This window comes from Bombus vancouverensis, chromosome 13 (assembly GCF_051014615.1).
Source record: "Bombus vancouverensis nearcticus chromosome 13, iyBomVanc1_principal, whole genome shotgun sequence".
In the NCBI taxonomy this organism is placed as follows: Eukaryota; Metazoa; Arthropoda; class Insecta; order Hymenoptera; family Apidae; genus Bombus; species Bombus vancouverensis.
The window spans coordinates 4,903,142-4,915,822 of NC_134923.1; the positions used below are offsets into that span (position 1 = coordinate 4,903,142).

Here is a 12,681-nt window from a genome sequence, read left to right on the forward strand (position 1 = left end):
ACGAATAATTCCACGAATAAACTGCCTGTTGCTGGCACAACAATAAAATGAATGAAATCAAATCTGAACTTACAAGAATAAACAAAGTTACAAATAATAAGAATAAATAAATAGCAAGTGCAAAAACAAATCAGTTGCATTACAATTGGAAAACTCGTGCACATTCATTCTCAACACGTTAGAAATTGTCACGGTCGTTAATAAAAACCAATTAATTTGATATCCACGAAAATTTCTCCGTATTCTATTCCCGAGGCAATTTCTACGCGGAAAAATCAAGCGGTCGTTAGCTTGAGAGTTTGTTAACTTATTCTCTATGTTGTCAATCATTCGCAGACGTTTGGAGCAGAACCGTATCACGGAAATCCCGCCGAAGGCTTTCTCCCCGTACAGAAAACTGCGCAGAATGTGAGTGACGTTCGCGATTAATCCAATTTATGTTTTTCTTCATGTTGTGTTCCGAACGCGATTTCATTTCGCCTGACGATGTTTTAATCTTTACCATTTTTTTCATCGCTCGTCAACAGCGACCTCAGCAACAATCAAATTAAAAAGGTGGCGGCCGACGCGTTCCACGGCTTGAAATCGTTGGAGTCACTGTACGTATAATGTATAATAGCAAAATTTACAGCCAATTCGAAATTAGAATATTTTTCTGACTGAAGCTTTTCGCTTGATTACAGTGTGCTGTATGGAAATAAGATCACCGAATTACCTGGTGGGTTGTTCCAAGGCTTGACCAATTTGCAGTTACTGTAAGTCGACATAGAAATCGTTTACATTTTATTTCGTATACGCGTTTAATATATCATCGATAAACTTGATTAATTTGAAGAAGTAAAATTGAATGGGGAAATTATTTTGAAATTTCATTAGCATTGTGATTATTTTAGTAATTGTATTATATTATATTGGTAAAACTTCAAACAGATCTGAAAATTTATATAGAACGTACGAACTATTTACTGGGAATATGTATGTACTTCATACAGAAGTAATAGTATCAGAAGTAGTATCAGTAATCGTCTGAAACGATATAATTAATGCTATATATAGTTTCATTAAATGTTCAGCATTGATAAAAGTTGTTCAAACGTTAAATGCTATCATAGACAAAATTTCTTTATTACTTATTTATTTAATCAGTTTTTCATTTAAAAATAGATATGCTGCAGTGAACTTTCGTCCACTTGATAGCTTTTAACAGTTAATTTGAATTGATTGTAAAATAAATTCCTACACACATATTGCTTAATTATTGCACGAGAAAATGGATGCATCGCAACGATATTGTAAATTGTAAACGATATTGTAAAAAACGATAGTAAATTGACGAGACAATACAAACTTTTCAGGCTGCTGAACGCGAACGAGATATCCTGCATACGAACCGATCTGTTCCGAGATCTGACCAGCCTGACTCTGTTGTCGCTCTACGATAACAACATCAGATCCCTGGCCAATGGAACTTTCGCCAATCTACGAAGCATTGAAACGCTGTTTGTATCCCGCCATTGAACCGTTAATTTATACAAATTACCGCGGCTTTAACGCTTCGAGCCCTTTCCAACGCGTTGTGCAGGATCGAATTGCAAACTCGTGTCACCGTACACGTTCGTTTCGCTGTGTACCACGGGCTCAACAGAATATTCTGGCCTCGGTTGTTCGCTGATTGACACTCTTTCAGCGTTTTCGCTGTTTCATGAAAATATGGGCAAATTGTTAGATTCTGTTTGAATTAATTGTATTATCACGATATTATTCGTTTGAAACTATTAGAGAATAGCAACGATGGATATCAACGAGTAATCGTAATATTCGAAAAATGTCAGACATCATGATAGAAATTTGAATAGTTTTGAAAATTATTGGCACATAGGGAAGAAGCTTTAATTTTGCATTTTTTTGATTTTTTATTGATTTATAATCGTAATTTCGCCAGGCGTCGAATGATACTTGAGTTATAGAAAAAAGTAAGTTGAGATGCGATAATATGATGATTGGATGCAAGAATAATCTCTGAATATTTACAATAAGGTCTTCTTTTGCATAAAATACATAAATAGATTTCTTATTCCTTCGTACGTATTACAGATTCTATCGTCGTGTCTTTAAAAGTAACGAAGTTGGTAAATTTTATGAATCGATAACACTGGACTCTGAGCTAGATCTTTTACCATTTAAATTCTTTCTCTAAAATAAGGAAAAATATTTCTTTCCATATAGTTATGTCTTTCATCTCAGAAAAATGCGAAAAGGTTTTAAAATTGTTCAAGTAAAATATCTCTTTAAATAATTCCAAATGGCGTAAATTAATCTCATCAGGCATATAGAATAATAATAAAATTATGAAATGGTAAAGTGAAGTAATGATCCTAAATGAAATCCCAAACCTGTTGGAAAGGGTTGAATAAAAAGAGATTGATCAAAGTAGAAAATGATTTCCAAGAAATTCCTCTCGCTTTTCCGCAGGCATTTGGCAAGAAACCCGTTCATCTGCGACTGCAATCTACGATGGCTGAACGCGTATCTTCACGCGCACCCCATCGAGACGTCGGGAGCCAAGTGCGAGTCGCCGAAGAGGGCGCAGAAGCGGAAGATCGATTCGATGCGGGACGACAAGTTCAAATGTAAGGGTAAGCACGACCCGATTTCTCTGATATTTCTCTTCTAAACGCATCACCGGAACTCATGGATACCAGTTGGTAATACACGAGGATATTTTCCATCTTTTGGATGACAGAAATCGTTGCTCATAGTATTTGGTGTAGCTTAAGAAATGATTCAGTGATTTAAAGTTTCATCAAGTTCTTCTTATTTTGCCTTAAATGATTCAGCTGAATATTCTGATATATTAGTTGTCGTTAATTGACATTTTATCGAAGAAACGCTTCTACTATGAACGATTGGTTATCATCGGGATCATTTTCAGTAAAATTATTTAAATCAATCGTGATATTAGTACAAAGACTAAAAGACTACATTTTGCATCTTTCATAAAAGTGCAATTATAGAATTCACTATATTCACAATGAATTCTACATCAACACTATCAGTAATCAAATAATCAATCAATTCTATGTCAACACTATCAGTGACCAATAATCAATCAATTCCATATTAACACAATTTTGATTAACACACATTTGACATTGGAATTAAATATGTATTCTATTACCACCTTCAACATTTCAAAAGTATTAATAGAATTAGTTGCAGTTAATTCAGTTAAAACCACGATGATTCATAGGAAACGCATAATTTTCGTTTAGCTATGTGAGTTTATCATTTATGTTGAAAACGCTTGTCTCTTTGAATGTACCAAATTATTCCTTTCTCTAACTATTTCATATTAATATAATTTTCTTTATTACGTCCCTCATAGATAACGCAAGTTAATTAACGTAACCTATTAAATGTTAAAATTAGAAGGCCATTGTATAACGATCTTGTTAACGATCAAAATTCTACAAGCGTAGAAATAATTAATTACATCGATTAGCTTCTGTGAGTATTACTCTCGAGATTGCAACTACAATAGAGTGACAAAGCAGAATAAATTGCACTGTCATCTTTTAATCAATTTGTTAACTCATGCAACCATCGTAAATTCTTGCAAACCTTTGTCAAGCATATTTCTGATAGCGCGTTTCATCTTGAACCACTCAAAAACATAATCCATATGCAGTAATAAATTAACGAAACTTTTTATCAATGTTTCGATCTTCTTTTATAGCAATCAAATATCCTGCGACTTCCTCCACTAAATTTGCATAAAAGAGAACTTTTTAGTAACGTCAGAAAACACATTTCCACCCGTTAAATTAGAAACTTAAAATGTTTCCAAAAACAATATTAAAATAAAGTTTCTAATCTTTTAAAAAAAGTATTACACAGAGAAAAATAAATAAATAAATAAGTAAAAAAAAAGCAATCAGTCGAGGAATTAATTCGATTAAAATATACAATATGCAATTTTAACTCTTCTGATCGTAAATTTTATTTTTATGCTTATTCTTGTCAATCTAAACTAAAGGCATCATAATCCAACAAAGTAGGTCCAAAACTGATTCATTACGTGAATTAAATGCGTGAAACAAATTCTCTAGTCTTTTCGATGGCTAATCTTAAATCTAACAAGCGGTTCCAAGCTTTCGCGAATTTCAATCGACAGAGAATCGAATAACATTCGCGAATTACAAAACGACAGACAGAAAATAAGTGACAAAGAAGAGATACTCGAGAAGGCGTACCATTGTACTATACGCGTAGAACATCTTGAGGCGTGCGTGTTCAAGAATAACAAAAGCGACATCGTGCTTTTCCTTTTCATGCTTGTATATTTCACCTAATTGCACTTAGCCGAGCGGAATATAATCGCATTTCTCCCCACCCGTGTCTCTTTCGTGAGTGGAGTAAATGACACCGGAAAATAAACACATCGCTGGCACGTATGTGGGTGGCTATACTCGCACATTATCGTTATGCCGCGTTCCCAGTAAACGAGAACTTACAGGACAGTGGCGTGAAACTTAGAAACTTTTGTAACTTTTGAAAAATTTACGTAAAACACTTGAGCCGGTTTGCAAGCTATTTCCAGAAAATTTAGAAGACATGCCATTCTCTTGCTCTTTTAGTATTTTAGGAATTTAAAAGAAGTTGGAGCTTTTCTGCGTGAAGAATTTATAGATTTTAAAGAAATTTATTTGAGATATTATTTGAATAAATGGAATGTTAATAATCGACGAATGTATTCGACAAAAGAAAGATCCTTGTTGAGGTTGACTGATAGAGGAACGAGTGGATGAATTTGTAATAGAAAAAAAAAATTGAAATAAGTATAGGTGTAAGTACAGATATAGTATATGCTGATCCAAATCCTCATTCTTTCAATGTTACATAGACACGTTCATATATTTATAACAAAAGACATTACCAAAAGTTAACCTTGGTGTGCAGCTTTAGCTAAAGGCTACAAGAAACAGCAATAGAAATCTACTTATAACTCTTTGGTTTCTAGACCTTGTAACCGAAAATAAAATTTATACTCAAGGACACAATAATATGAACCTTTCCTTATTTTCAATTTTTTTCACTAAATTCTATTCTCTTCGTAACAGCGATCTCTAAGTCATGGATATACAAAAGAAAAAGGTGTAGAGTTTTCCTTGAAGTAATTACTTGAACAATTCCCAATCTGAGTCGTTGGAAATTAAAAGATGTTTAATATCAATGTAACAGTAGCTTCTAATAATTAAGAAATAAATCGTGTATCACTAGAATTACACTCTTCTTCGATTATGCAATCAATTCCATTATTATTCTATTATTTAACACTTTGACTGCCACGTCGAAATCACATGTTTCGCTCAGGGCGCCAAGAGAGTATTTTTATTATTCAAAGCATATAATGGCAAAATAATGATAAATTGATGATATAAGACAACATTCTTCCCCAATGGACCGTTCATCTTATTGGTGATCACGGATGACCACCGTGACGCCTTGGTAATAGTTGATAGCGACATATTATAACAAGGCCTCGTTTATGCCAACAAACCATTCGCATTCGTTATTTCGTTGTAAGCAAAACGTCCAGAATATATTGTTGAAACGTGTAGAAGATATTAGTAAACAGTATTTGCTCATTCTATATATAATAGTAAGGTATGTTCACACTCCTAACTTCAATTATATGATTATAAATCAACCTTTACGATTATTTTCTAAGGTGTGTTTTTGTAATATTCGTAGATTACCCCTTAAAGATATGAATGCAAACACAGTGCACCGTTAGATGCAAGATTTCTTGTCATTTCTTTTTTATTGACGTTCTAATAAAAATGTTTAATTGTTGAATGGGGCACTTTTTATTTCAAAGTATCTTCTATTTATCGGTTATATTCAAAATCCCCTAACTGTCAATTTCCATTCTATTTTTACAATTGTAAGAAGTTCAAGCGCTCCGGTCACCAATGACCACCATGCCGTCACAGGAGAAACCGTGGTATTATCTCGATATTTACTCCAGTGTATGAAAATCTTCAAGGCTTCGACGTATGTTATCAAATTTCTTGGACTCATAATCAGACCCAGCCATTTAAAAATTAAATTCCAACGATCAAAAATACATCGATTAATCCGAGTCAAAGATCGACGACCGGCTGATCTGTTCGCACCAGGTTACCATGTTAACTTGGTCGGCGATAAATTTTGATAATGAACAGTAGTAGCGGCGATATCATTAAATTAAGCATCGACGCGACGCCGCGCTTGCTCTCTCGCACGTTAATTGAGTGTTGAATGTCATGGTGCTCCGAGGTGAATATGTTTATGTATGAGTACGTGCACGCGCGCGCTGGTGATTTATCATCGCATTATACGCCGCATTACAAATTGTCCGCTGCGATACACGCGCGTAATTATATCGGTAATTTGCGTCCCGCGTTTAATAACGTGCAGCTACACGCGGTGTCGCGTGGTCACTTTCTCCGCGGGTTCCCTTTCTTCCTCCATCTCGCTGCTGTCATAATCGAATACGATCGAATCGGGTCTTAACGCTTCCACGATCGATGATCTGATACGAAACTTACACAATGTATGTATATAATTATGTACTCATATTAAATATTCGAATGCAGGACTAGCACCCCCCATAAGAGAGAATTGTTTAAATATCGTGTTGCTTGTTCTACTTATACTGGAAAATATGTAAACAAATTTTTCCTAATAATAACATTTAATTGTATAATAGATTTAGAAGAAAGAAGAGGTTTCTCTCTTTTATATCTTCCAATAATATCTGCTACGATTTATAATAATAGTGGTGCAATTTCACGATAACTTTTGCTCCATTTCTCTATGATATATTACAAGTTGTCTTTTATCAAAACTAGTTTTCTCTCCTTTTCATGACACATCTTTGAAGCAGTATAAAAATATCGGTGTTAATTTCTTGTGGCATTAATTATAGAAAATAAATCTATCTCGCAGTTCAAATTGTTTCTAAGAATTGCTAAATCGCAGAACAAGTATCAGAATATTACTGTGACAAGAAAATAAGATAAATTTTTGCTAAGAATCTATTGTATAATTAAACACGCACGAGTACTATCATAGTTCGATTTTGAGAATATATTTTCATACGTGAGTGTAACTCATAAATATCGTCTTTACGTGTTTTCTTTCATTTCTCAGCTATCGAAAGTCGTAATTTATCGACGTGATATTCATGAATTAGACGATCTCCTAATACGATATTACATTTTTATATAAATTGAAGTTGAGAGCCCCCATAATGGTACCGCAATTTCTACTTTATAAAAGCCGAGGGGCCATTAACGTGCCAGTACTGTGTCATTTCGTGAGTAAAAGCTGACAGCATGTGACATCATATTATATCTCTTTCGTTCATCGATGTTAGCAGTGATAATCCTCGCAGCTCTCCGTAAACTGAAGTTACAGGTTTAAACAGTAATTACCAATTTTATAACTTATTATATTGTATTATTCAATCGACTTAAATTAATGATCACCGATATAAAAACTTCGTTTCATGAACGATTAATTCATACTAGGATTCTCTGCAATGATAATTACCGAATTTTTTAATATATACGTTGACCAATCAATTTGGATTGAGAACTATTGCATTGTTTAATTTATTAAAATCAAAAAGCACTGGTGTGAAAGTTTGTCCTGCCATAAACGGGTACGACTATAATATAATATAAATATTGATTTCATAAATTCAATTCTCTCGCAAAGGAAAAGTTATCGTATTAGTCAATGAGTTTCAGCTAAGCAAGAACCACTATCATAAAAGTCGTGTAACATCGTTTCAAGATCTAAAACTATCAATTTTTAATACAACGTTACGTTTTGAAGTTTTCAAACACTTTAATCACTGACTCATTTAAGAGCGACGCTCTGTGGTCCTGAGAAGGAAAAGCAGATTAGACGAGATTGCTTGGAGTAGATTTTGTATTCGACTGTTTGTATTTAGGCGACGAGGAGCTCTTGACGAAGAGAGCTGGCGAGTGTATCCTGCCTGGAGAATGCCCAGAACCGTGCATTTGCAACGGAGCGACCATCGATTGCTCGAACAAGAAACTAACATCGATACCAAAAGAACTACCGATCTACACGTCCACCTTGTGAGTACAGTCTAATGATTTCAGATTATTCGATCAAAACGACTTTATCGATTTAAATTGTAATCACAGTTGGCTGAGATCTTTTCTTTTTTTTCGCTTTCAATAGAATAAAATGAAAATTAAATATTTTAATATTAACTAGCTTGCTTTGATCCAAACTATCACTATCTATCACCGAAAGAAACCAATTCATTCATAACAATGATTCGTAATATCGGTACAAAGAGAAAAGATCGATCCAGTCAGTCGATCGTGACGAATGTTGATCCAGGCCCCTTCGGGCGAGAAAATTAATTCAAACGGCCGACAAGATAATTATCTAATTAAAAGCTGGTCCGTTGTACAGACGGCGTGGCGGGGTAGAGAGCAGAACAATGAATCGTCAAGCTATTATTCGAAATAAATTATTCGAACTCGTTTAATGGATCGACGCCCTGTAGCGCGATTAATTGCTCGCCGTATCAGACGCTGGCGATAAACTCTAACTTTCTCGTTCCTCGGCTTTCTTTGTCCTTGCGCCCAGACTGTTGGCCAACAATGAGCTGGATAAGATCAAAGCGGATGGCGTATTCGAAAAGCTGCCGGAGCTGCAGCATCTGGACCTCAGGAAGAATAAAATCTCGCGCATCGAGGCCTCTGCGTTTTCAGGCGCTCACAAACTCACCGACTTGTAAGTTACTGCATTCCTTTTTCCTTCTTTTTTGGGGAGAGGAGGGAGGGGAGAATATTTGATGATTTTTAATGATTCAACGGTTATTAATATAATTGAAGAGTGAAGTTTCTCAGCGATGAAATTTTTCTCATTTTTAAGGAAAAGGTGTTCGGTGATTTTTAATAATTTGAAGAGAAATTGTTCGATGAGTTTTAATATAATTAAGGGATGAAGCTCCAGAGGGTGGACATTTATTTCCATCTTCAAAAAAAATATTCCGTTGTCTTAAGTAGTTCGACGGAAGATCATTCGTTAATTTTTTATATAATTAAGATACTTTACCGAATTGGAAATTGTTCATTAAATAAATTATCTTGGCCTTAGAGCATCGTAGAATGAGACAGTTTTCTAATTTATATTTCAGTTTTCGTCATTTTGATTGTTAGTCTCATTTTATTAAGATACTTGTTTGAGATACTTGTCTGTTATTGAAACGTAATAATTAATAATTAGCCGGGATGAATTGAAGATAAAGATAGGTTGTTTACATTTTTTGTTCGGCAACATAATTCGATTTGTCAGAAAATTGTTGTTTGTTCTTTTTTCTCTGCTGAAACGTTTCTTGGATGAGAAAGTTTCGAATAACGGGGCTGTATTCAGACCGTCGAGATTACTTGCGTTATTTGTGCCTAACTCGATCGGGACTTTGAAACGAGCTTTAACGAAGCAGAATAGGATTTAATTTTCAAAGGCAATTAACGGGACAATGGGTCGATTAATTAGATAGCAGGAGGAGCAGAGGGTGGCTGTAACTCGTGTGTATTTTAGTCTGGACGAATGCAAAGCACGAATCGAAGTGACGCATGTTCCCTAAAGAAAAATCAATCGAACGATAAATATTTTCGTTTGAATATGAATTCGACATACTTTATGAATATATGAATAGATTTGTACAAATACTTTTAGATCTTAAGAGGATAGATACTATGAATTATTCATAAGTTCTACGCCCCGTTCTTCTTCTTATTTTATGCCATTAAGGACCAAAATAACCTCTAGATATAGAAGAATATTACAAAAATAATTTTCAAGGGGAAATTTTTGATCAGATTGCAAACCACAGGTATATCTCGTATATAAGTTAGGTATATATATAAAGATAGTTTCTAAATAGAAAATGGTAATAAAAACGCAAAAGCGTACCATATTGATAATTGAACTCTTAATATTTTTTTTCCAACTTAATTTACGGAAAATACAGTAGCAGAGATTTTACGCGATACGATAATAATTTCTGTTCGAATTTTACATGGTCTCAATGATGCAACGATGCGTGCGAGCATCGATTCCCATTGACGCGTAAAGGGAATCCCTATAGAGCGGAGCGACCCTATTCCTCTTTAATATTTAGCAACCATACGCCTTATTCACGTGTAATAACGAGCCCTCGTTTCGCAGACTCTTATCGGAGAACAGGCTGAGGGAAGTTCACAACAAGATGTTCACCGGCCTGACGAATCTTAAGACGCTGTGAGTAGAAACTTTTATGTCTCTTCATAAAACGGTATCACCCGGCAACTGTATAAACCCGTCAAACATCATTTTCACAGGAACCTGCACGGAAACGCTATAACCTGCGTTATGCACGGCTCGTTCGACGGATTGACGCACATACGCACCATGTAAGTATACTTCGAACCCGGCTTTTTACTAGTTTTCCCACCCTACGCCTTTTTAAACGTAAAATCGATTCCCAACAGATGCGAAAAGAGTTATTGAATTTTATTTTTCCTTTCAGAAATACTGCAGTTTCGTTGAATAGATTATTTCTCTGACGAAATTTGTTCAGCGGCTCGCTAAAGTATTCGAACACTCGAAAATATTTTTTATCCGTATGTCGCGTGAAACGTTTTGAAATTTCACTACTACGCTACTACGAGACGCGATTGGCATGCTTGCACTGGTAAAATTTGAAACCAATCTAAAAACGTATGTAGAAGTTAAACGATGTTTACTGGAAGCGTAAAAAAATACAAGTATGAAGTATCAATAGAAAGATACGAATAGTCGCTTTAAGCATATAGTATGCAAGTATGTATTAAAGCTAATGTATAAAGCTCCGTAGTCTATTTATTAATGTTGCGAGTAATTGGCTGTGTCAATACTTTTGCAATCTCTGTGGAATATATATTAATTAAAATATCTTGTAACTTCTATATATGCTTTTAGAATCGTGAAAGATTTAACCAATATAATCGCGCCAATTAAAATGTTACTGATATTTCGAAATACTTCGTATAATACGCGTAATATGTTGATAACTCGTAAACGTGATATATTAACGAAATTCCGTTCTTTCTTCTACTTGCTTTTAATTATTCTGAAGAATATTGGGTGAGATTTCCGTGTTAATTGGCGATAATTATCAATCGCGATGTACAGAAGTTAATGAAAATGGATCAGTAGAGTGTTATCGAGAACTTCATAACGACAGCTATTATGTATCATCGAGTGGTAACGAAATTAATTCGTTATTAATTATGTAATTATAACAACATGCGTAGATCGTTTCGAAGTAAAACACGAGAATCAATAATAACGATCCAGTAATGTTTCAACTTTTCCCGAAACGAGACGCACTTGCTATATTATAACGTAAATATTTAATCAGATTAGTATTATGATTATACGAATTACGCTTCATCAATATTAATGAGACAACGATATGGATTTATTAATTATTACGTGTATCTGTACACGTTTTCAATATGTTTTACTGTTGACTTCGCCGGTTCTCCGGCCGGCGAAATATATTTCGTGCTTCCGTGCGCATAATTAATAGCAGTCTAATAAATTGCCTCGTATTTTCAGTAACATGCAAAGCAATCCTTTGTCGTGTAATTGTCATCTCGCGTGGTTCGCCGGATGGCTGAGAAAACGCGACATGTCTGGCGTTGTGGGACACTGTCACGACCCTCCACGATTGAAGAGCGCAATCATCAAAGATATACCCCATCACGAGTTCAAATGCAACAGTAAGATCACTCCTTTGCATTTTTTTAACTTTTTATATTAATATCGGGAAGTATTTTAACATCTTTCTTGGACGACACTAACTTCTAATAATAATATCCCAAATGATATGTACGATCAGTACTATTGCAGTAAAATTACGATACTCTGAAAAAATGTTTGATTGAAATTAATACAAACAGTGGCTGGAAAAGTACTTATATCAAAGTACCTAAAAGACCCTTAAATAGCATGAAAGATGTTTTAAAAAAGCAACTGTTATTAATTACCTCGTTCCGCTATTAGTACGATCTTCCTCGAAATTATTAAGTGAGTCACAAGTTCGTTCACATTTTGTTAAATAAATATGATAAAGTATGTCTAACCAAGGAGTAACTTATTTCGTATCTTTTTCATATAACTACGTATCTTCCATGAAAAAATTCAGGCGTATTTTTACATTTTTCAAATGACATTTATAACATTTTTTGAGATCCATAAGCTGGTGAAAGACAAAGGAATTTTTTACTTAACCCAATATCTATCTCTTCGATACGATATCTACATCTTTGATTGCTGCAATTGATCTCGAAATTAACGATACATCGTCTGTCTATTTTACGAACCGCAGACGACAGCGTGGGTTGCCTAGGTGACGATTACTGTCCACCCCAATGTAATTGCGCCGGGTCAGTGGTGAGATGTTCGAGGTCTCAGCTTACAGAGATTCCACGTGGGATTCCGCCGGAAACCACCGAGCTGTATTTGGACGTGAACGACATCAAGACGATCCAGCCCGAGAGACTGAACCACCTGAGGATTCTCACTAGACTGTAAATAAAATACACGTGTGATGTTGTA

The 12,681-nt window shown here is 34.8% G+C and overlaps 1 protein-coding gene across 2 annotated transcripts in view; it reads left to right on the top strand.

Annotated features, from left to right (window-relative positions):
- The window catches only part of sli (slit guidance ligand), a 43,217-nt gene that overhangs the window by 13,493 nt on the left and 17,043 nt on the right, over positions 1–12,681 (top strand). The window contains exons 7-17 of one of the 2 annotated variants that reach the window (XM_033341765.2): positions 337–408; positions 528–599; positions 684–755; positions 1,356–1,499; positions 2,473–2,636; positions 8,006–8,156; positions 8,680–8,826; positions 10,267–10,338; positions 10,419–10,490; positions 11,680–11,843; positions 12,452–12,653. In XM_033341765.2, coding sequence (XP_033197656.1) covers positions 337–408; positions 528–599; positions 684–755; positions 1,356–1,499; positions 2,473–2,636; positions 8,006–8,156; positions 8,680–8,826; positions 10,267–10,338; positions 10,419–10,490; positions 11,680–11,843; positions 12,452–12,653 — 1,332 coding nt within the window. The remainder of the gene's footprint in view (positions 1–336; positions 409–527; positions 600–683; positions 756–1,355; positions 1,500–2,472; positions 2,637–8,005; positions 8,157–8,679; positions 8,827–10,266; positions 10,339–10,418; positions 10,491–11,679; positions 11,844–12,451; positions 12,654–12,681) is intronic. The other variant, XM_033341747.2, reaches the window with a different exon arrangement.